Source organism: Astatotilapia calliptera, chromosome 7, assembly GCF_900246225.1.
Source record: "Astatotilapia calliptera chromosome 7, fAstCal1.2, whole genome shotgun sequence".
Lineage (NCBI taxonomy): Eukaryota > Metazoa > Chordata > Actinopteri > Cichliformes > Cichlidae > Astatotilapia > Astatotilapia calliptera.
Genome location: NC_039308.1, coordinates 2,939,578 through 2,963,141, shown reverse-complemented (window position 1 = coordinate 2,963,141; position 23,564 = coordinate 2,939,578). Strand labels below are relative to the sequence as shown.

The 23,564-nt window shown below is 44.4% G+C and overlaps 1 protein-coding gene across 3 annotated transcripts; it reads left to right on the top strand.

Moving 5' to 3' along the window:
• The first annotated feature begins 4,512 nt into the window (after positions 1-4,512).
• Positions 4,513-23,363, top strand: LOC113025093 (solute carrier family 13 member 1-like). 3 transcript variants are annotated; one of them, XM_026172497.1, is made up of 16 exons: positions 4,513-4,532; positions 6,665-6,833; positions 8,935-9,063; positions 9,494-9,630; positions 9,737-9,903; positions 10,036-10,075; positions 10,182-10,263; positions 10,377-10,543; positions 11,180-11,299; positions 16,559-16,657; positions 17,536-17,637; positions 18,527-18,618; positions 19,002-19,096; positions 19,905-20,066; positions 21,994-22,131; positions 22,237-23,363. In XM_026172497.1, the coding sequence occupies exons 2-16, from the start codon at positions 6,714-6,716 to the stop codon at positions 22,369-22,371; spliced, it is 1,785 nt and encodes a 594-aa protein (XP_026028282.1). In that variant the 5' UTR covers positions 4,513-4,532; positions 6,665-6,713; the 3' UTR covers positions 22,372-23,363. The 3 variants fall into 3 exon arrangements, with proteins under 3 accessions (XP_026028282.1, XP_026028281.1, XP_026028283.1); XM_026172496.1 differs by lacking the exon at positions 4,513-4,532 and having other exon boundaries at positions 6,232-6,833; XM_026172498.1 differs by lacking the exons at positions 4,513-4,532; positions 11,180-11,299 and having other exon boundaries at positions 6,232-6,833.
• The last annotated feature ends 201 nt before the right edge of the window (positions 23,364-23,564 follow it).

Sequence of the window (23,564 nt, the reverse complement as noted above, 5' to 3'; positions counted from 1 at the left end):
GGTTCCGTGCAGGTCATGTTCATGTCTGTTTTCGTCACGCCATTTGGTTCACAGTTTCCATGCATCTGCACAGCATTCTGTTCAAGGTAATCATAGTTATTCCTTTCAGTCAGGTTAGTGTTTTTCCAGTTTAGGTTTTTGGTTAGTTGCAGTCTCTGTCCCTGTTATGTTTTGTCTACTCCCTTCTGCATCAGCCCAAATAAAGGCTCGCTTTCAGTTTAAGTTCACTCCCGTCTCCTCGCCTGTGTTAGCGCCTGGGTCAACCACACACACTCTCCACACGGTCTGCCCCCGCTGGCTGTGACAGTATGACGTGACCAGTATGGACCCAGCGGACAGTACGGATGGGATTGGGGAGGAGCTGCAGCGGATCAGCCGGATCATGACACGCATCTGCGGGTGCGCAGACCCTAAAGTGGTGTCCACTGGATTGGCGACCATAGACGCCATCCTCCGGAAAGAGCCGCAGCTCCACCAGTTTCCTCAGCTTATTGAGATGTTTGACTCTCTGGGCCCCCTTAAGGAGGAGCTTCGGGCTCGTGCGCTGACCCAGAGGGTATTGAATGCAGACTCAGCACCCATGACCCCACCCAATGAGCGGGAGTCGTCATTCCTGCCTCGTGAACCGGAGGCGGTCAGAGTCGGAATGCTGAGTCTCACCACCGACCCGCCATCGGCTCACGTTTCACCAGCTTCCGCGTCTTTGCCACAGTCTAGCCGCACAGCGCGGCGCACAGAGATGACGGAAGCCATAGACTTCGGTGAGGAGGAGCGGCAGCAGGTGTTACGGGCTTATCGGGAGGAAGAGCTCTGATGGAAGCCCTGGCTCCTTCTCGACGAGGAGCTCCCACCCATCGCCCCGCCTCGGACCAGCCGCTCACCTTCACCCCCCTCGTGAGGACTTCTCTTCTCCGGCTGCTTGCCCGGCGAGGAGGTGGGCGGAGGAGGAAGAGTCGGTCCCCGCCGTTAATACCGTCGCACTCATGGCCGCTCCTAGGAAGAAGCGGCGTCTGCGGCGTCGTCGCTCCATGCAGCCGCCACAGCCTCTCCAGAACGAGGCAATACAGAGACAGAGTTTCAACCAGGAGGCTCCCTTTCCACCAGAGATTGGCTGTAGGTGAGTGCTCAGACAACAATGAGTTTATTTATCCAATTTGTGACTGCAAGGAAAATGTGTGTGAGTCAGCTATAGCCAGCTCTGGTGGGGTTATAAACGTCCCGGAAACTAGTCCTGGACATGTAAATCATGCTTCCATAGACAATCTTGTCATTAATGTAGCTCATGTGGCCGAGTGGGCTGCTTGTGAATCTGAAACCTCGTCACAGGCCGAGACTGAAGAGACAGTGTGTTACCTACCTGTGACAGAAGAAACCAACTGTATCCAGAGGCCAGGGAGTTTTGAAACCAGTACTGCTTTAACCATTAACACACTCTCTGGGGACTCTGAGACTATTAAGGATAATTCTGAGTCTCGAAATCCTGTTCTAACAGGTTTGAGCCTGCCGTTATTCCTGCGTCCTCTGAGGGAGAGTCTTATCTGTCCGGCCCACAAGCTGACTGGAGACCCACAGGTGTGTTCTGCTGTATACGTGAACCAAGACACTGCAACTGGTTCCGGGGCCTGTAATGAAGTAAGTTCTGCCTATGTTGCCAAGACACAGCAAGGAAATACTGAGTATACTTGTATACTTCTACAACTGTGCCATCAGCAGCGTTCTGACGTATGGATTTCTAGTGCGGTTCCCCAGCTGCACCAAGGCCGATCAGCAAGCACTCCAGCGGGTGGTGAAAGAAGCTGGCAGAATTATGGGAACAAGTCTGCCAGAGATTAGTAATATCTTCCCCACTCGCTGTCTGAGGAGGGTGCACAGTATCCTGCGGGACCAACATCACCCTGCGCGCCACCTTTTCCACCTGCTGCCCTCAGGGAGAAGGTACAGGTCTATACAGGCCAGAACATCCAGACTGGCCAACAGCCTGTATCCACAGGCTGTGAGGCTCCTGAACTCTCTGCCCCCCTCTCACGGACAATAACCATATCCAACTTCTTAATAGCACTGAACTGGTCTGCATTGGTGCATCATATCTTTATTCTCTTTCCCCCTCCTGCCCCCCCCCCTCTTTCTTAAATAGATAACTATCATATCTGACATCATATCTCACAGTACAATAATGTTGAATGGGTTGCATTGTTGTACTTTGTCATGTTTCTCAGGTCTTTGTCTGAATTTCTTATGAACATTACTTGTCATGTTCTCATGTTGTTGCTAAGGATTGTCTTATTGCACTGGAGTCACACTGGGTTAAATATTTACACTTGGGTTTTAAGTATTTATTATTTTCTTCATTATTTTATTTACGGGTTGTACGGAAGCCCCAAACGCAATTTCATTGCTCTTTGACAATGACAATAAATACTTAATAATAATATAAGACTGCCAGTTTACAGTTATGTTCTTAATATTTGTAAGAGCCCTGAGCAAGAAGAAGCTGTCTTTTACAACAAAATTTATTTGTTTCTCAAATGAAAACTGCTATCAAAGAACATCCATCCATCCATCTTCTTCCAGTAATCCGGGGCCGGGTCGCGGGGGCAGCAGCCCAAGCAAAGAAACCCAGACCTCCCTCTCCCCAGCCATCCTCCAGCTTGTCCGGGGGAACACCAAGGCGTTCCCAGGCAAACCGAGAGATATAATTTCTGCTGCGTGTCCTAGGTCTGCCCCGGCATCCTTGTGAGATGTCCGAACCAGCTCGACTGGCTTCGATGTGAAGGAGCACCGACTCTACTCTGAGCCCATCCTGGATGGCCAAACTTCTCACCCTATCTCTAAGGGAGAGGCCAGCCACCCTTCAGAGGGAGCCAATTTCCGCCACTTGTATGCGCGATCTCGTCCTTACGGTCACTACCAACAGCTCATGACCATAGTTGAGGGTAGGAATGTAGATCGACCGGTAAATTGAGATCTTCGCTTTTACACTCAGCTCTCTCTGAGACCGGTACAGCGTCCACCTCACTGCAGCCGCAGCACCAATCCGTCTGTCGAGCTCCCGCTCCCTTCTCTTGTTAACCGTGAACAAGACGCAGAGATACTTAAAATCTTCCACTTGGGGCAAGAACTCATAGGCACTCCACCGTTTTCTGGCTGAGGACCATGGCCAAAGTTTTGGAGGTGCTGATTCTCATTCCCACCACTTCACACTCTGCTGCGAACCATTCCAAGGTAAACTGGAGGCAATCACCCGATGAAGCCAACAGAACCGCATCATCCACGAAAGCAGAGATGAGATTCTGATACCACCCACGTAAAAGGCTTCCGCCACTTGGAGCCCCCAAAGATTGGTGGGTCATCCCCTTGGTCCCAGACTCTGCTTCCTCCACAGAAGACATGCTAGTGGGATTAAGGAGGTCCTCGAAATATTCCTTCCACCGCCCGACAGTTTTCTCAGTCGAAGTTGGCAGCACTCCACCCACTCTACCTGCACTATACACAGTGCAGGTAGAGCACTGCTTTCCCCTCCGGAGTCGCCCGACGGTTTGCCAGAATCTCTTCGAGGCAGTCTGAAAGTCTTCTTCCATGGCATCCATGAACTCCTCCCACACTTTTAGAGAGTCTGTAGAATTCATTTTAAGAGGAAAGTAGATTTGAGAATCATTGGCATAACAGTGAAATGAGATTCCATGTTTCCTGAAAATAGAGCCTAATGGGAGCATGTAAAGGGAAAAGGGTACTAGGCCCAGGTTAGATCCTTGAGGGACCCCACATGTAAGGGGGGTGGATGTGGTGATGAAGAGCCACCAAACCTGACAGAATTATTGCACGCTGTCAATTGATATGGAGTCCGTAATTTGTCAATATCTGACAAGCACGCCAACCACAGGGACAACAGCAGCCATGGGAGCAGGGGACATGCAGCTGATTGACCCAGAATTTATACAGGTCGTTAAGTCTGACATCACTAGCCGTGTCTGGGCCTAAACTCCGCTGCAGGTCCATATATCAAACGATCACTATGGCATTACTGAGAGTTGAAAAACTGTCTAAAGCCTTTCATCTTTAATAAAATGATCAGCGTTCTGCTCTACCAGGTGTAACAATTGAGTTTAACATCCAGGCATCCATGAAAACGGAATTTATGACATTTAACGGAGTTAGAAGTTAGCAGGAAGTTAGCTCGCTAGCTTCTATCTAAATACAATATAGCATGTCCTGACTGCGGGGTTTTGGAAACAAATTAAAACGTACAGCTCTGTTATCACTTCCAACATAAATGAAGACAGAAAACTAAACAGCAGTGACGTTTGTAGGGTTACTGAAGTTTGGCTAGCTGGTATATAATGATGTGCTACGTGACCGCTAGCGACACAGCTATGTTAGCATAATATAAACAAGCTAACTTTTTTTTCCACTCAATAAAAGTTAACGTGAGTGTTCTCGGTGGTCAGAAACAAATGTAATCGCATGGCAGGATGCTGTAAACGGACCAAACTTCAGTCAGGAGAACAACTGAGATAATCCATCCACAATACGAGGTTAGTCATTCATATACTGCTGCATGGGCTGGGCTGTAGTTACATCCTAAGGTTTTAAAAACTGAGCTTAAATAAAAGATTAGCGGTAATAAAAGCCGAGGGAGGTCAACAGTGATCACTGACTGTTTTAGGAGCTTTTTGAGATTAAATAGAAGAAAATACAAAACATTAAACATGTTAACAACACAAAAGCCATATTAAACGCAGACTACTTTAGGCCCGGAAGTAGGATTCGTCACGTCATCACTTAACGACCGGATAAAGGGATTCGCGGAAGTGGGGTCAGATGTTACCTTGGTTACACTTATATTCGAACATGGTGTTCGTTATGGCCAAAATGTGGTTTGCACAGAAGTTCAACAACGAAACACTGCTCGGGTTCAGATCCCAGAGGCCGTTCCTCCCAATCATACCCCCTCCAGGTCTCACTATCATTGCCCACATGAGCGTTGAAGTCTCCAGGACAACAGAGTCCCCAGATGGAGCACCCTCCAGCATCCCACCCAGGGACTCCAAGAAGGCTGGGAACTATAAACCGCCACTGATCCCGCAGACAACAGCACAGGCCCTTGCTGGGCACAGGTTGGCCTGACTCCAGGGTGGGGCCCCAGTAACCCTATCCTGGGCAGGGTGAACTGTTCCCTTGGTGTTCTACTTATAGTGTCCTTCTGAATTGCTCTTGTCTGGTCCCTCACCGAGGACAAATTTTCCACGGGAGACACTACCAACGGGCAGAAGCCCCCAGACAACATAGCCCCTGGGATCCCTAGTAAATGGTAAATGGTCTGTATTTTTGTATTGCGCTTTACTTGGTCCTAAGGACCCCAAAGCGCACAAACGCCTCCACCACGATAAGGTAGCAATTTGCAGAGGGGAGAAACAGGAACAAATGGTTTTTTTTTGTTTGTTTTATTTGTGACAGGGTATGTGTAAGAAAGTACTTAAATATAGAATTTAAATTTGTTGTTTTGCTAAGTTATCTGTTATGTGTAGACACAACACTGATTCGTTCCTTGAGTTTGGTGTCTTTTCTATGGTTGAATGATTCATAGATCAGTGTTGATTGACTTAACAAACAAAAGCAAACATTTCTCTGAAAATTGTAAGCTACAAGGACTGGACTGAAAGAGCTCTTTAAAAAAATAAAGTCTGGCTCCTTGGAAGCAAAATATAAAGAAATCAGGAGTGACTCAAAGAGATTACACAGTACTGTAAAACTCTTATCTGTTAATCCCTTAATAACATTTTCTTGATTAAAGTCTAACTCATAAATTTAAGAGGTTTGGATGCTGTCAGCTCGGTGCACATTCCATCTGGAAAGTTTGTTTGTGAAAGTATTTTCATGAATTTGGTTTAGTCATTAGTTGTGGGTCAAAGGCAACAGGCTATAAACTCAGCTAAACTTTAATGGAGCTCTGGGGTTTTCAACATGTGTCTTATTACTTCTGACTATTCAACATGTAATCACATAACAGTCCTTATCATGTTTTTTAATCTAGTGATGATTTTAAATGATGAAGGCCGGCATTCTAGCAAATAAATATTGTGTTTAAAATATTTTACAACAAGATCAAACAAAAAATAAACCCTTAAAAATCAGGATCCGAAACAAGTACAGAAACAGTATCATATTGCCCACTAGAAGCAACTTATTAAGTCTGTATATGTATACTTGCTATACATACTTTAATAAAAATGATTCTTGATAAGAAACTTTGCATCCTTTATGTTTTGGTTCTTATGTCAGAGTCTGTGACAAAGTCAAAAGGAAGATTAAGAAATTTTAGCATTAATAACACACAATGGAGTACACACCACCGATACATATAAATGTTTTGTGAATCGGTATACTTCCATTAGGTGTGAAAAAAGCATTTGTAGTTCCAGCGAAACTACTGACATTGACCCTTTCAAGCACCACGCTTGAAATAAATGAAAAGCCTTGTCACATTAACATCTGACCTTTGTCTTAGTGGAGAGATAACCAACAGTTACTAATGAGCTTTTGTATCTTGCTCAAGAAAACTGATAAGGAAATGTAAAATGAAGCTTCCAGTAGTTGGAGGACTTCCCCAAACTGGTTTCCAGCCTCTCAGTCTTGGTCAATTATTACCCTCTCTAACATATCACAGCCAAATAACTGCGGGGTCACAGTAGGAACCAGCAGGAGAGAAGAAAACAATGTACGACCGAAGGATGCTGACGAAGCTGAGCGAAGCACTGTGGAACTATCACAGCCTTCTCCTGATCATCCTCACGCCGCTGCTGCTGCTCCCTCTTCCTCTGGTCATCGGAACAAAGGTGCGTGCACAAATATGACGGGAACTGTATCCCCTCCATAACGGTTTCATTTAACTGACATTGCACTGATCAGTGTTTTTAAGCAGCTCCTATCATTATTTGCATATTGTGAAATATGTTGCCACTGCTAGTTTTAATTGTATAGCACATAAACTTTATGATATGATCTCAGTAGGTTGTAGCTATTGTAGAGTTTTTGTGATGATCTGAACAGTCTCTGTGCTTTATTAAGTTTACGTTGGCTCTTTATTTGCTTTCCTATCAGCCAGTCATGGATTTGTACTTATACACCTTTTTCAACTCTAAGCACTACGAGATCTTTTACACTTTTTCCCGTCACTATAAATACGGCTAACAGACCCTTGTACTTAGTGCCATCTGACCCTTGATCCTTTTCAAAAACTTTCTGCATATAAAACTTTATATACTCATAAAATGAAAACACATAAAATGAAACCTCATGGTTAGTTTTTACAATTTCAGTTAACAAATGACTTGTCTGGGATTGCAAATAAAGCTCAATATCCGATTACAGAAAGTTTGACCTACATTGAAAATAGGTCAAAGGAAAGCCTTTGCAGTGCAAAAACAAAGCTTGCCAGTGGGATTTTGTTTTTCAGGCTATAATAAGATTTGATATATTTAGTTGGATTTAGTTAGTGGTCTCGAGACCACTTTTACGTGGTCTTGGTCTCGAATCCCTCAGTCTTGTCTTGGTCTCGCTGTCTCGGTCTTGCTGTCTCAGATCGACATAGTGGTCAGGAGATTTGGAGTCAACAGTATCCATGACACACAACGTAACATTCGATAATGTGTCATGCGCAAAAGCATCAGCTCTAAGAGCCGTGCTTAGAGAGTGCTTTGTGGTGAATCAGAAGAGTCGACTCCCATTGAGCGAGAGCCGCTCCTCAATGTCCTTTCGCTGCTCAGCTCTCACACAGTGGCTCAGCTATGCTCCAATCCCTCCATATTGTGGCCAATCATGTGCGAGGATATAGGATAATATCATTATGTGAAAAACAGAGAGGGTGAGAGACGTGACAGTCAAGTGGAGCATGCGTCTGTCCTCTCAGTAAGTGAGTGAGACAGTAGACAGCGGTGAGGAGGGCTGTGCGAGTGCATCGCAAAAACACATAAATATGCCTGAGACCCGTAAACAAAGCAGCATCTGGCTGCAGCTTAAAGACTTTTTTGTCTCGGTCTCGTCTCGACTTTGTCTTGGTCTTCGTCTTGTATTGGTCTCGATCCCCTCTGGTCTTGGTATTGTCTTGGTTTAGGCGGTCTTGACTACAAGTCTAATATTTAGTACAGATCAGAACAAGATTGTTTCAGGAGAACCTAGAATTCCATGAAAGTCCATGAAGCAGCAAATCAAGTGCACAGCATAAACTGACACAGAGCACATGAGAGAATAGCTGAGACAAAGCACAAGGGGGAGACGGCACTATTTTTTTTAAAATGGGGAGCATTCAGGTCGACACATCAGTGAGGAAAAGAGACATGTCTGCATGAGATCGATGCAATTATGGGTGAGGAAGTAACAATAAATATTAGACACAAACAACCACTAAAAACCAAACAAGGAAACTCCAACAGAAACGTAAACTCTGCATAAGGAAAGGACTCAAAGGAAAAGAATGTGAAGTGAAGGGAACTAATAACTTCCGATATGCAAAGTAACTGCAAGAATTCAAGACTGACAAGATCAACAGACAAGCTAATAATAATAAAAACGGGAAACATTATTGCACTATCAAGCAGAACTTGATAGTGTGACACCCAAAATGCTGGGCCCTGATTGTGAAGCCTGGTGGTGGAAATGTTCATGCAGATCCACAACTGGATGGTTCAAAAAAAGAAAAGAAAAAAGTAAAGATAATAGAAAGATAACCGCTGGAATGGAGGTTAAATTAGACAATGGTTCAGTCCAAATAACTAGCTAAAGGTGTTTGAAGGTAGCTGCTGAGTGACGAGAGAGACTCTGGCTTAGTGGACAAGCTGCTGCGTCTAATCTTTGCATTACATTTATATAAAAATGACCTTTAGCTATAATTACAGTCATCGATGTGTTTGTGTGTGTGTAATCGTGTTTTCCCTGTAGGAGGCAGAATGTGGCTTTGTGTTGCTGCTGATGGCAATATACTGGATAACAGAGGTGATTCCACTGTCCATGACCGCCATGCTCCCCGCCATCCTCTTCCCCCTGTGTGGTATCATGTCGTCCTCCAATGTGAGTCAATCAGAGTTACAGAGGACAAAATGTTCTTCGTCTTAAGGATTGTTATTCTTTATGAATGCACAGCAGCAGATGTGCTACTTGTGTCCCTGCATGTGGAAAAAGAAGCACTGACTTCAACATGAAATTTTTCTTTTTTTTCTTGACAAATAATAAAGAGCCCTGTTTTCCTAATTTCTTGCTCTGTATGATTTACAGCTCAGAACAATTGTTGGTACTGATCCAATTATTTAATATTTTCCAGTGCATCTGTGTGTTTTTTAAAGCTGTATTTTTAATTGGTTTATCTGTTACTTGTTAACTCCCTGTATAACATTTTCTTTGGCCACAAACTCAAATTTGAAAATGGGCTTAAATTTTAACTCCTCTTCCTCAATTACCCTGTAGATGCACTCTCTGTTCTAAAATCACCTTTCTCCTCTAGGTGGCAAAGGAGTATTTTAATAACTTCCACTTCCTGCTTGTGGGTGTTGTCTGCCTTGCCACGTCCATCGAGAAGTGGGGCCTCCACCGCAGAGTCGCCCTGAGGCTCGTCACCTTGGTGGGGGTCAACCCTGCTTGGTGAGCATCTTCGTTCTCTGCTGTTGGATTCAAATTTTGTATTTCTTCGAGATTTAAGTGTGAAGGCTCCATTGTTGCTTTTTGAACACACCACTGTCTCCTTCAGGTTGTTGCTTGGCTTCATGTCCGGCTGTGCCTTCCTCTCAATGTGGGTCCAAAACACATCAGCTGTTACCATGGTGATGCCCATCGTAGATGCTGTTCTCAAACAGATTCTAAAGGCGAATGAAGAGGGATACTCTGGTGAAGACAACCCTACCCTGGAGCTGGACGGTACCTGCACAGACAGTATACTTTACTTTATAAAAGCACAAAATATAATTAAAAGTGTGAGATAGCTGTGTGTCTTTGAGCTTACAGTAGGATGGAACTTGTGGCCCTGACCATAATCTGTCATTTTTTCAGAAATCAACAACTGTACTGCAAAAAATAAAGAAGCTCTGAGGTATGTAAAGCATGGGGATTCACTGCTGCCCTCTGGGTTCAGGGTGTTCTAAGTTTTTGTTTCTGATGTGCTTGAAGAGCAGTTGAATCCCTTATTCCTCTCTCAGTGACAGCACAGAGCCAGATGTCCCCACAGAAACCTTCACTTCTGTTCAAATACCAGCAGAGTCGCAGCCTGCAGCAGACGAGGTGCAAAAAAGCACCAAATAAACACAGAATAAAATTATTCTTTGATATTTTTCCAGTTCTGCATGTTCTGCTACTTCCACTAAATCTGCTTCTCTCTGCATTTTGTCTTACAGGCTGCAGAAAACGTACCCACGGCCTCCCACAGGGACACAGGATGTCAACGGGGTCGGATGCTATGCAAAGCCATGTGCATCGGCATTGCCTACTCCTCCAACATCGGCGGCATCACCACGCTGCCCGGAACCTCTCCTAACCTCATATTCGCTGAGCACCTCAACCGGTGAGTGTCTTGTAAGTAGAATCTATCAATTCTCATTGGCTGCACTTTGAGAGTCACCATGGCAAGTCAGGACATCAAAGACATTACATTCATGCAAATGAATTGCAAGCTGTGTGGTCAAATGTTTGCTTATGCTGGAGGTATATCCCCTCTCTGTTGTAATGAAGTTTTACTCAGGATCATTATTCCAAAAAAGTAATGTTTTACTCTTATTACACAGAACACAGCTAAAATTAATCCAGTATGTTACTTAATTACTCCACAGAGAAAGTAACTTGTTTTCTCTACTCATTACTTTCAAGTTTCTCTGTAAAATTACTCTGAACATATTGTCTCATAATTACCATTTAACATCAGAAACCTCCAATTACAGCCCTACACACCAACACAAACCCTACCTAATGAAAACACACATACGATCTTTCTTTTAGTCTTCAGGAACATAAAGTCGATAAAAACCAGCACAAAGAGACTTTAAAGTGATTTTACTTTAGAAACATGAACAGGCACAAATGAAGGCTTGCCGTTCATGTTTGGTTAATTCAGTCTGCTGCACAGCTAGAATGAACTAAATGATTGAAAGACTGCTGTAAAAAAAAAAAACCAATGTTCTCCAAACACTGTCTTTACATTCAGCGTTTACCCAGACTGCAACAGCATCAACTTTGCGAACTGGCTCCTGTTGTGCCTGCCCATCAGTGTTATCATGCTGCTGATGACATGGTTGTGGCTGTATTGGATCTTCATTGGCTCAGAGTGAGTGTCAGCATACCATCTGCAGAGCCAATCACCTGCTATCAGTGCTATTCTATTCTGACTACTCTTTGTGCACACTCCATTATTTTTTCTCTTTTATCAGTTTCATCATCCTATTCTGATTTCTTTGCATTGATTAATTAGTGAAAGTATCATCACATCACATTTATGTCTTTATTGTTGTGAATATTTATTAGAGTTTTGACGATGATGAACCATTTGTTTTCATATTTATGCTTTTGTGCTTTGTTAATAATGCCATCAACAGAGACTACATAAAACAGTGTCATTCAACACGGCTGGTTTGCTCTCGAACTTTAAGTTCTTTAAAAAGGAACTAAAGAACATAAATGCTGTTTGACAGTTTTGTGGGCCTATTTAAAGCAACTTAAATGTGCAAGTTTTTTATTCTGAAGGTTTACTGTTGGCCAGTCCACCGCACACCTACAGGTAGCCATTGAAGCGGCTGGAAGATCAGCTAAGCTGTTAACTGAACTTTTAAAATACAGTGCATATACTGTAGTACCCTTTAAACAGAGCCAAAAACCACCCCCATAAAAACACTCGAAACCATCAATCCATGCATCCATCCATGCATCCACCCATCTTCTTCCAGTAATCCGGGGCGGGGTTGTGGGGGCAGCAACCTAAGCAGAGAAGCCCAGAATTCCCTCTGCCTGGCCACCAGCCCATCCATCACTCGTATCAGCAATCTCGTCCTTTCGGTCACAATCAACAGCTCGTGACCATAGGTGAGGGTAGAGACGTCGATCGACTGGTAAAATGAGAGCTTCGCTTTTAAACTCAGCTCTCTTCACCACGACAGACCGGTACAGCGTCCACATCACTGCAACCGCAGCACCAATCCATCTGTCGATCTTCCGCTTCCTTCTCTTGTCTCTTGTAAACGAGATCCAGAGATGTTTTCAGTCGAAGTCAGTAGCGTTCAATCCGCAATATACACAGTGCAGGTAGGCCACCGCTTTCCCCTCCTGAGTCACCTGACGGTGTGCTAGAATCTCTTTTTAGTCTTTTTCCATGGCCTCTCCAAACTCCTACCACACCTGACTTTTTGCTTCAGCCCCTGCCCAAGCCATGTTCCGCTTGGTCTGTCGGTACATATCAACTGCCTCCAAAGTCCCACAAGCTAAACAAGCCAGATTGGCCTCCTTCTTCAGCTTTGTGGATCCCTTCACCTCTGGTGCCCAACATTTGGTTTGGCAATGGAGGTGCTGAACATGGTCCAGTCAGCCTCAATGTCACCATTCTCCCTCGGAATGCCCTTGAAGCTCTGCCGGAGGTATGCGTAGACGATCTCACAAACCTATGGCCTCTGCCAGGTGTTCCCAGCACAAATTCACTATACGTTTGGGTGCGCCAGGTCTGTCCAGCGTCCTCCCCCGCCACCTGATTCAACTCACCACCCGGTGGTGATCAGTTGACAGCTCAGCCCCTCTCTTTACCCAAGTGTCCAGAACAAATGGCCGCAGGTCTGGTGATACGATTGTAAAATCGATCACTGACTTGCAGACTAGGGTGTCCATGCATGTATGGACACTCTTATGTTCAAACAGGTCTCATTAACGTTGCCCACATGAGCGTTGAAGTCTCCCAGTAGGACAACGGAGTTCCCAGGTGGAGCACCTTCAAGCACCCCACCCAGGGACTCCAAGAAGGCTGGGTAGTCTGAACCGTCAGTCGGCACATAAGAGCAGACAACAGTCAGGACCTGTTCACTCACCCGAAGGCGCAGCGAAGAAACCCGCTCGTCTGCTGGGAGAAACCCCAAAGTACAGGCAGCAAGCCGAGGGGATCCTAGGATACCCACCGCAGCATGCACACCATGGGAGACCCTACCAGGGGAAAAGGTATCGATTTGCAGAGGGGACACTCCAAACTATCCTCCAAAAGTCTGCAATATTTTCCCAAAATGTGTTATTTGCATGTGGACTGTGGACTGGCAGACCGGGGTGGTGGTCCCCATCTTTAAGAAGGGGGACCGGAGGGTGTGTTCCAACTACAGGGGGATCACACTCCTCAGCCTCCCTGGGAAAGTCTATGCCAGGGTGCTGGAAAGGAGAGTTCGTCCGTTAGTCGAACCTCGGATACAGGAGGAACAATGTGGTTTTCGTCCTGGTCGCGAAACACTGGACCAGCTCTTTATCCTCTCCAGGATACTTGAGGGTGCATGGGAGTTTGCCCAACCAGTCTACATGTGTTTTGTGGACTTGGAGAAGGCATTCGACCGTGTCCCTCGGGGTGTCCTGTGGGAGGTGTTGCGGGAATATGGGGTGTCTGGTCCATTGCTACGGGCCATTCGATCCCTATACAACCGACAGGATTTCTAGGCGCAGCCAGGTGGCGGAGAGCTTTCGCTTTGGTGGCCTCAGAATCTCATCTCTGATTTTTGCAGATGATGTGGTTCTGTTGGCTTCATCGGGTGAGGGCCTCCAGCTCGCACTGGAATGGTTCGCAGCCGAGTGTGAAGCAGCGGGAATGAGGATCAGCACCTCCAAATCTGAGGCCATGGTTCTCAGCCGGAAAAGGGTGGAGTGCCCACTCCGGGTCGGGGATGAGTTCCTGCCCCAAGTGGAGGAGTTCAAGTATCTCGGGGTCTTGTTCGCGAGTGATGGGAGAAGAGAGCCGGAGATCGACAGACGGATTGGGGCTGCAGCTGCAGTAATGCGGACGCTGCACCGGTCCGTCGTGATGAAGAGGGAGCTGAGTGTAAAAGTGAAGCTCTCAATTTACCGGTCGATCTACGTCCCTACCCTCACCTATGGCCACGAGCTGTGGGTAGTGACCGAAAGAACGAGATCGCGGATACAAGCAGCAGAAATGAGCTTCCTCCGAAGGGTGGCTGGCCTCTCCCTTAGAGATAGGGTGAGAAGTTTGGCCATCCGGGAGGGGCTCAGAGTAGAGCAGCTGCTGCTCCACATCGAAAGGAGCCAGCTGAGGTGGTTCGGGCATCTGACAAGGATGCCCCCTGGGCGCCTCCTGGGTGAGGTGTTCCAGGCATGTCCCACCGGGAGGAGGCCCCGGGGCAGACCCAGGACACGCTGGAGAGATTATATCTCTCGGCTGGCCTGGGAACACCTTGGTATTCCCCCGGATAAGCTGGAGGAGGTGGCTGGGGAGAGGGAGGTCTGGGCCTCTTTGCTTAGGCTGCTGCCCCCGCGACCCGGCCCCGGATAAAGCGGATGAAGATGGATGGATGGATGGTGTTATTTGCATTTGCAGTCATTGATATTTAAGAAATAAGGCAGTAGTCGGACTTCAGGAAATAACAGAGCAGATGACAGCAGGAAGAACAGAAAAAGGAAGAGCAGGGATGGAGGTGAATTTTAAAGCACTCTGCAGTTCTGTAGCAACTGTGGGTGTGTGGGGGGGGGGGGGAAGTATCTTTAATAGTTCACTATATTAGATGTGGTCAAAGGTTGAACCATCAGCTGATGTTTGCTGCCAGTGAGATGAGATTGTAATATAATGTAAGCATCAGAGGGTCCCAATGTGCAGGTCGTCCTTCTTCAGTAAACATTTGGAGATGGTGGGGAGGAACCTCCAATAAAACCAGGCCCGGCGAGGGGGCTTTTATTGTGACTGGTTAGGAGGGAGTAAGAGAGGAGAAGACAAAAATGGAGAATATGGACAGACAAACTCAAATACAAACTGCAGTACTCAGTGCATTGTGGGATGTTCCCCAGCAGCCTGAGCATAGAGCAACGTCATTTTAGGGTCACCTCTTTCCCAGTATCCGCTTACCTTTGCCAACAAATCATTGCTTGTAAATATATAGATCTGACAGAGCTGATTTTTCCACTACTCAACCAGCCTACTCCACCCAGGTTGATCAACAGCCGCGACGGCCCCATCGTCATGTGCTCACAGGGGGCGTTGCTTGACCTCTAAACCCATCTCAGCTTGCTACTCATCAAAGGTCTCCAACGTCAGGCTCCCATTGCAACCCCATGCCGTTTGCCCCTAACTTCTTTATCACTGCATTTCCATGCTCCGGCTGAAGTACAGTGACTACTTACTGGCCTGCACACTATGTTGCTGCTTGCCTTCTTCGGGTTTCTACGCTGTTCAGAATTGACCTCCTTATTGACAAAATTCCATCCGGATCTTTATCCCTGCTTAAGCAACCGCCGCCCAGTCTCCAAAAACTGCTTCATCTTCTTCTTCAGACAAAGCAAAACCAACCAATTGCGCAGCCGCTTTTTGATATTTTACTTTAAAATAAACTCACCTTTAAGCCCCTTTGAATTGCTGACCCATTACCTCTACCTCAGAAAATCCCAGCATAACTTACATTCAGACCTTCAGCTCATCATCGAATCCAGCCACATCCCAACCAGATCATAGTTTCTTTCACATTTTTGGCAAGTTTTATGGTGTCCAGGATTTCTCCTAATCTCTTCTTTGGCCATTCCTTCCACATTGGTACAGCAACTTATGCCTCCCGCAAAGGAATTACGGACCACTTAATCAAGCTCACGGTCCGATGGTCATCACAAGACTACCAGTTATACATTCGCAACAATCTCCAAGACCTTCACAATGTCCAATCTTCGCTTCTGCTAGGGGATGCCTTCTTTGGGGATCTGCCCCACCCAGGAGCTGCTGCCAGTCCCCTCCGAGGCCTTCCCCAAATCGCAGCATCAGTCCACGGTCTCTCATCCATCATCATTCATCGTAACTGAAGATGTGGTCCCAGCTAGTGAAAGTAAAATTCAGACCCACTAAGTATTTGAATAACTTGGTTATAATTTATATATTTTCATCCATCCATCCGCTTCCGCTTATCCTTTTCAGGGTCGCGGGGGGTCCCAACTGTCATAGGGCGAGAGGCGGGGCACACCCTGGACAGGTCGCCAGTCTGTCGCAGGGCTAACACACAGAGACAGACAACCATTCGCACTCACATTCACTCCCGCATTCATACCTATGGGCAGTTTTTGCCTATCCCCACAAACTGCCCACGCAAACGCCCACACAGAAAGACCCCGGCCTGATGGTGGAATTAAACTCAGGACCTTCTTGCTGTGCGGCAATAGCGCTAACCACGCGCCACTGTGCTGACTATATAGTTTCACAACTATGTAAATATATAATTATTTTTTCATTGTCTATCTGTGCTTTTAACCAAACACAGTCAGTCATTAAATTCAGTGTGGGCACTTCCTCTTTCTCTCTTTCTCTCTCTCTCTCTCTCTCTCTCTCTCTCTCTCTCTCTCTCTCTCTCTCTCTCTTACGCAGCTTCAAGTTCCTGTGGCAGTGTCGGGGAGAGCAGTCTGAGAGAGAGAGGGCGGTGAAAAAGGTGCTGGAAGACGAGTACAAGAAGCTGGGAGCCATTCGGTGATCTCTCATTCGTTCATTTACACACTTGTTTATTCTTCAAAGTAATCAGCTTGATCATTTATTCATTCATGCGTGATCATTACTGCTGTCAGGCATTAATATGTCCATTTATCTATTCATCCATTCACGGACCTCAAATATTAGAAACAGGCAAATGAATGGTCATTCATTTTTGTATTCGGTGTTTTGAATAAAAAACAAACAAACATAAAAATTGAACTATATATGTATCGTCTAAAACACCTATATTAATACACATGGTAAAAATAATCAGAATATAAATGTTTACCCCATTTTTTAACCCCTTATTTGGAATTTTATTGGGACAACCTGCCTAATCCAGAATGACTAAGGGTCTCCAGAAGGTTGCCTGAAGCGTTCTTCTGTAGAAAAACCTTCACAGTTTTTGTTTGCTTTGTTGTGCAGACAGGTCATGATTTCTACAAAGAGACATTGCTTCTGCATTTTTCAGTCTTTTTCTTTTCGTTTTTGGGATTCATTCAGAATAAATGTATTTATTTATTTACTTGTTTTTTGGGTGCACTTTGAACATAACAAGGCAAGGGCCACCTGGTTTTATATTCATGAGAGGGAGACATTTATCTCACAAACTGACCAACTCAGGCCAAATGAGATGGATAAAGACATCTATAGCCTGGAGGTTTGGTGAACTCTCTCTCTGTCAGCACATATATAACTTACAATATAACTCTTTTAAAGAGCTATATTTTCATTCAGGAATTTATTTAATAATACAGAGGGTTTTAAATTACCTTAGATTGCCATCATTCATTTACTTGTTGATCAGTTATTGACAGAAAGACATTCCTATGATAATTTATGCATTCACACATTCATTCGTTCCCTCTCTCCAGTTCTCAGGAGATCTTCACCGGGGTGGTTTTTGTGGTCATGGTTTTGTTGTGGTTGACCAGATCTCCAGGTTTTATACCCGGCTGGGCTTCCCTCTTCCCTCAGTGAGTCACAACCTTCTTTTATTTTCTTGGAAATTATTCAAACTTATTCCCAAGTACAAGGTGTGATCTTAAAGCCCTCGATTTTTTTCCCCATTAAAGCAACAACAACAACAAACCCATAGTTTAATTTTGTCCAGTGTCCTTCTACAGCGCTCCTGCTATAGATCGTTCTGTAGAGGTCACAATCTTACTATTTGTTCTGGATCTCTGCCACTGTGTCAACTCAAACTTGATCTTGAAATGGAGATATGGAAACTATAATGCCTGCAGGCAATAATATGCACCCTGAAAGTTTCCGCTGAATGTTCTCTTCAGGTGTTTCTGGAGAGTCGAGCTCCCCTCCAGGAGTCTGATGCTTGAAAATTAGTGCACAACCCCATGAATATCAAGAAAAAAAATCGTGGTTCACATGCACATTCGTGTATCTGAATGTGCTGCAGGCTCTCTCCTAAAACTGCTGTCTGTTCAACAGCCAGAACAGATTTCTCGGGAAGAAATAAACAGTAGTGCTGAAGCATCCAGAGAGGCATGTGGAGACAACCTTGAAGCAAATACTCTTAAATGTAGTATCATTTTGAAAAATTCCACCTCTTCCAAGAGCAACATGAGAAGTCGTACACTGTTAAAAATATGTATTGTTTCCTCTTTGTAATGCAAAGAACCAGAGTTACCAGCTGTTTCACGAAAGAACTTTTCTAATACAGAGAAGTTCATCTGGGAGTCACTTTCAGTAGAAACCAACAGACTTATTGTTGGTTTTGACCTTTCCAGGCAGTTTCTTGATAGAATGACAAATATCAGACCAGATTCTTTGGGAAACACATATATTTATGATTTTTCACAGCAGCAATGAACCATGACCCAGCTGATCACTTTTTCTGTTTTTCAGTAAATCCAACTACATCACAGATGCCACTGTGGCTCTGGTGCTGGGCGTCCTCCTCTTCATCGTACCTGCTCACGGACCCTCCAGAAAATATGGTAAATGTATGGAACGTGGCTTGTTGTTTACTCAGACGTTGAAGGCTAACACAAGTACTCAAAGAGCCCCAGAGCAGGAAATTAGCATAATTGGTTGAGTTTAAGTAGTGTAGATTTACTACTGTAGATAACTTTTGTTTTTCTTAATTCTTCTTAATACAGTTTTCCTACAATACATTATTCTCACTTCTTTGGTTATTGTGTCCTATGTATATCAAGCTTTTACATAAAAAAAATAAACTTTAAGCTGCACAGAAATGTGTGAATACCTAAAATCAGTAAAGTATTAACACTCATTTAAATCTCAGAGGTTCTGAACAGCTTGTCTGTTTTTCAGCATCTGTGCCATCAGTCCCAGTAAATGTTTTTCTCTCTCCATTCAGAGTCAATGATTTCCTGGAAAGAGTTTCAGGCCTCCATGCCGTGGCAAGTTGCCCTGATGGTCAGTGGAGGCTTTGCCCTCGCTAAAGGTGCAGAGGTATGCTGACATACAAATTACACTTCATTCAGAACAGTTTCCTCATACCGAACAAGAAGAAATTTGATGCAAACATTGTAAAGTTTTCACAGCTAACACAGAAAAACCTCAGGTCCAGATAAAAAACAGCTCTCTGGTGCAGATCATTGGGGATTACAACAACTTTAACCGGACTACTCCCCTGATTGTGTCAACATTGTTTTCAGTCAGTGCTCACGATCAGAAAGATTATAGTAAAACTTACTGAAAAGCATGAAATAAAAAAAGGATCAAGATTGTTTAGCTTAAAGTTAAACCATAAGTACACTCAAATAACATAGTTTTGAGTGCACTTCAATTATATCTCTGTCTATCTCTGTCTCTAGAGATAAACAGCGACAGATATAGAGATAGATAAAGATATAGGCCAACCGACTGTGGTTGTAAAAAGACTTCAGGACCTACAGAGGTCAGTGCAAACACCTTCTCTTTGAATTGCCCTCTGTACGCACTTTGCTGCTCAGTTTATGGGCTCAGTCACTCATTTAGACTCAAGCTGAACAAAAAAGTCTTTTTTGTGAATTTTGCCATGGTATGGCTAACTGTGCATTGTCCACTGACAATTTCTCTACAATTGAAATCATTAATTAACGAACAAATGGCTTCACAGTCAGACCAGCCTGTCCTCATTGCATCTGGTCATATGTCCACAAATGTCATGTCAAATCTTCAAAATGGGCCTTCAGAAACCAGTGGTTGATATAATGGCACCTAAAGCTGGTATAAAATCTGCTGTACACTTAACATGTGTGTTTGTTTGTGTGTGCAGGAGTCAGGTCTGTCTTTATGGCTGGCCAGGCTGATGACACCTCTGGGCGACCTCCCGGTCTTAGCCACAGTCACAGTGGCCTGCCTCCTTACCACCACACTGACAGAGGTGGCCAGCAACGCTGCCACCATCACCATCTTCCTCCCCATTCTCTCTCCTCTGGTTAGTTCAGTGTGTTATACTTTACAGATCCGCCAAAATGCTAAGAATTACTGTTCAATTTTGAGCTCAGTATTTTATTCTTGGACTTTACTAGAGTACTTAAAATAATCATTATTTATCTTACACTGGGCTGTGGAGGAATCCCTCCGTTCATGGTCTGCTTGAAACAAACCGTTTAAATCCACTCCCTTTAACCCTACTTTCTTCTGATTAGCTTCTCCCGACAAATACAACACGCAAGGGATGAGCAGCAATTTTATACTCATGTTGAATTAATGAGCTCTTTAGAAATCAGCTGTGCACCACGGGTGCTGGTCTGGGCCTTTCCTGCGCGTTGTTCCCTGTTTCACCGTCAAATGCAGCACTAGAGCCAAATTAGTGAAAAATAACTCTGAAAAAATAAGTAAAACTGTGTGGTTTCAGCTTCCAGATGATTCATTTTCTTCAGAATCTGCTTTTTCATTTGTTGAGCCTAAATGCTATTTGATGCCTGTAAATTCTTTAACTTCCATAACATCAACTTAGCGTGAGGTCGGCCTCCAGTTCAAGCATTAATTTAAGTGCTCGAGTGCTAAGACTATGCAGAGACACGTCTTCAAGATTCCTCTCATGTCTCCTCAGTCCTGACCTCATCAGTGTTTTCAGTCTGATAAATTCAGCTTTTTTGAGGGAAACTGCTGTGACATCTGAGTTGTTCTGCTGTTTCAGTGTTTTGCTTTAGCTGCAGTTTGTACTGTTTATGAGCTTTAAGATTTTGTTTCAACATAAAACAGAGCATATGGAACTTACAACAAAAGAGACGACCACATCAAGGCTAACAACTCTTTTTACAGTTCTGTCTCAAGTCCTTCGGACCCCCCATAAGTAGGGAGGAGTTTCTCCAGGAAGTGTGCAGAACTTACTCATTTAGCTTTTCTAAGGGACATTTAGTTCTCTGATCTCTGGGTTGGCTGAGAGATTCAACCCTCATCGTTGACCTCCAAAAGAAGATGGTGCCTCTGTCTGCTGGCCTTGAGCACGTTCCTCTGGTCAAGTCAAACCACTCATTTGTATACTTGTGTTTTTTTGGTGGAGCACAATTCTTGAAACAGTAGTCTGGATGTTCACAGGTGGTCCATCACAGAGTTTCACACCCGGGCAGTAAATCAAAGATATTACATTTGTGCAAAGTAATTGCATGTTGGAGATATTTCCCCTCTTTGTTGTGATCAGTGTTGGGGTCATTACTAAAAAAAATGCACATATTAGAACACTTTTCGTAAAAGTAATGTAGTACATTAATTAATTACTAACAGGAGGAAGTAATTCATTACACGTTACTTTCTCGTTACTCCGTAAAAATGACCTGAAACACATCGTTTTTCATTAATTTCTTTTTTTTAAATGCATTGTTGGCTCTTGTGTTTTACTTTTCGTACAATTACCATTTAACCATATAAACCTATATGCTACAGACACACGTAATATTTCCCTGAATTGACTCTGGTTTAAAAAATACAAAAAGAACAGGTCCAAACGGAGGCAGTTTGTGAACAAAGCATCCTGACCAAGTTAGAGGGGGGGATGTCAAGTTGGCAATGTCTATCTTTTCAACCAGTACCACTGCAAAGCATGCAATAGACACACCCGTCGACCATGTCCATCCCAAACTTTGCATCTCCAAAGCGTGAAATGGACATGCATGCAAAAGGTACAGTAAGCTGCAGTACCAGCAGAGGGCGATATTTAACTTCAGGCCAACACGAAAATAATCACAGGAACGCGTTTAAACAGACATTACTAACACATTTACATGTAAATACATATTGCCCCCCCCCCCTTAATCCTTTGAATGAATGTTAATAAAAGTTTTTATAATAAAAACTAATTATTGTTATTTAATCTCACTAATGTGGGAAATATTTATGAGAGATTGTTCTCGCTTCAGGCCGAGGCCATACACGTCAACCCTTTGTACATCCTGATCCCCGCCACCCTGTGCACATCCTTCTCCTTCCTCCTGCCAGTGTCCAACCCACCAGGTGCTGTGGTGTATGGCTATGGACACTTTACCACCCTAGATATGGTGAGTTCTGTCACAAGAAAATAGAGGTTGCAACTAGAAATAACTCTTTCACTAAATGTATGCTGGCCATAATTCATAAGAAAAATCTGATCCTGTCTGCTGCAGGTTAAGGCAGGACTTGGCGTCAACACGATTGGAGTCCTCGCCGTCCTGCTGGCCATGGCAACTTGGGGAATTCCTTTGTTCTCGCTGGATACGTACCCCGACTGGGCACCGACCTTCAACTCCACGACGCCTTGATGAGCGGACTCCGGGCGTAGTTTTCAGTGGTCAGACTCTGAATCCTGAAAGAGACTCAAAAAAGGCTCCCGAGTTCGACGCTTAAGAAATAGATTAATGTGCTTTAACTAACCCAAAGCTGAATGGGTGTATTCATGTTTCTGTAGTGGTGTTACTGCTTCCTCTCCACCAACAGGTAAACATTTAGAAGCCCCTGTTTCGGTGCTGCAGTCGCGGTAAACCTGGTTGCCAACAAAAAACATTTAAAGAAGTCATGTTGTCAGCAAATCTAATGTGCAGACCCAGGCTAATAATCAGTTTATCTTACTACATCTTCTTTTTCTCTATCATAACACTCCACTGTTTTTCAAAAGTCAGGATGAGATATCCTCCTAAAAATCCCCCCAAATACTCCCAAACTGCAGTTTAGCAGAGAAGACAATGACGTCTTTGCTGCCGTCCTGAGTCATTTTGCATTCAACAATAGACGCCCAGCCCTGAAAACCTTTGGATTTGCACTTCTTCATTGCACCTTTTTAAAGTTATTTACTATACTTTATAGGTAAATTAATATAAAAAAAATTTGCCAACTGAAGTTTGATGTCACGGAATGTTACTGGAATAAACAATCAGAGCAATTTGAGTTTTTCTATTTGTTACCATCATGCTGAGTGCTGCTGCAGGCAGGATGAGGACCTAAACGCAGGACTCGAAACAATAAGGTAAACTGAAGGAAGCAGCTTATTGCACTGTAGCAAAACCTTTACAAACACAGAAAAGAAAACCTGGACGGGGACCTAAAAGAAAACAGGGAACTAGGAACAAGGGTAAACCAGAAACAAGTGGAAGAACACGGGGAACACAGCTGGGAGAGATCAAACATGACGAGACAGGGAATAAGCAAAACTGAATACCCTAAACGCAGGACAAGGAACTATCAAAATAAAACAGGAAACATGAGACGCGGGTTACACACTGGGGGCGCCCAAATTCATGGGCTGCATCCTCCCGAGGCCGCATTTGTAGGCCAATTACGTCACAGCGACGCAACGAAGGCTGTCCAAATTCGTAGACTCCTCCGAATGCGGCCGACAAATGCGTTCTCCTTTTCCCCAGATTCGAAGGACGGGTCAGGTGTATCCTTCGTGGCCCACCATATCCCAGGATTCATAGCGCAGCCCAGCCAATTTCTGTTTCCATCAATGGCGGGAGCT

Excerpts from the sequence above, each read along its gene's own strand:
- LOC113025093 (XM_026172497.1), top strand. The coding sequence starts at position 6,714 with ATGTACGACCGAAGGATGCTGACGAAGCTGAGCGAAGCACTGTGGAAC. Across the intron at positions 6,834-8,934 it reads CTCTGGTCATCGGAACAAAG|GAGGCAGAATGTGGCTTTGT; the intron begins GTGCGTGCACAA and ends TTTTCCCTGTAG. Across the intron at positions 9,904-10,035 it reads CCCTACCCTGGAGCTGGACG|AAATCAACAACTGTACTGCA; the intron begins GTACCTGCACAG and ends TCATTTTTTCAG.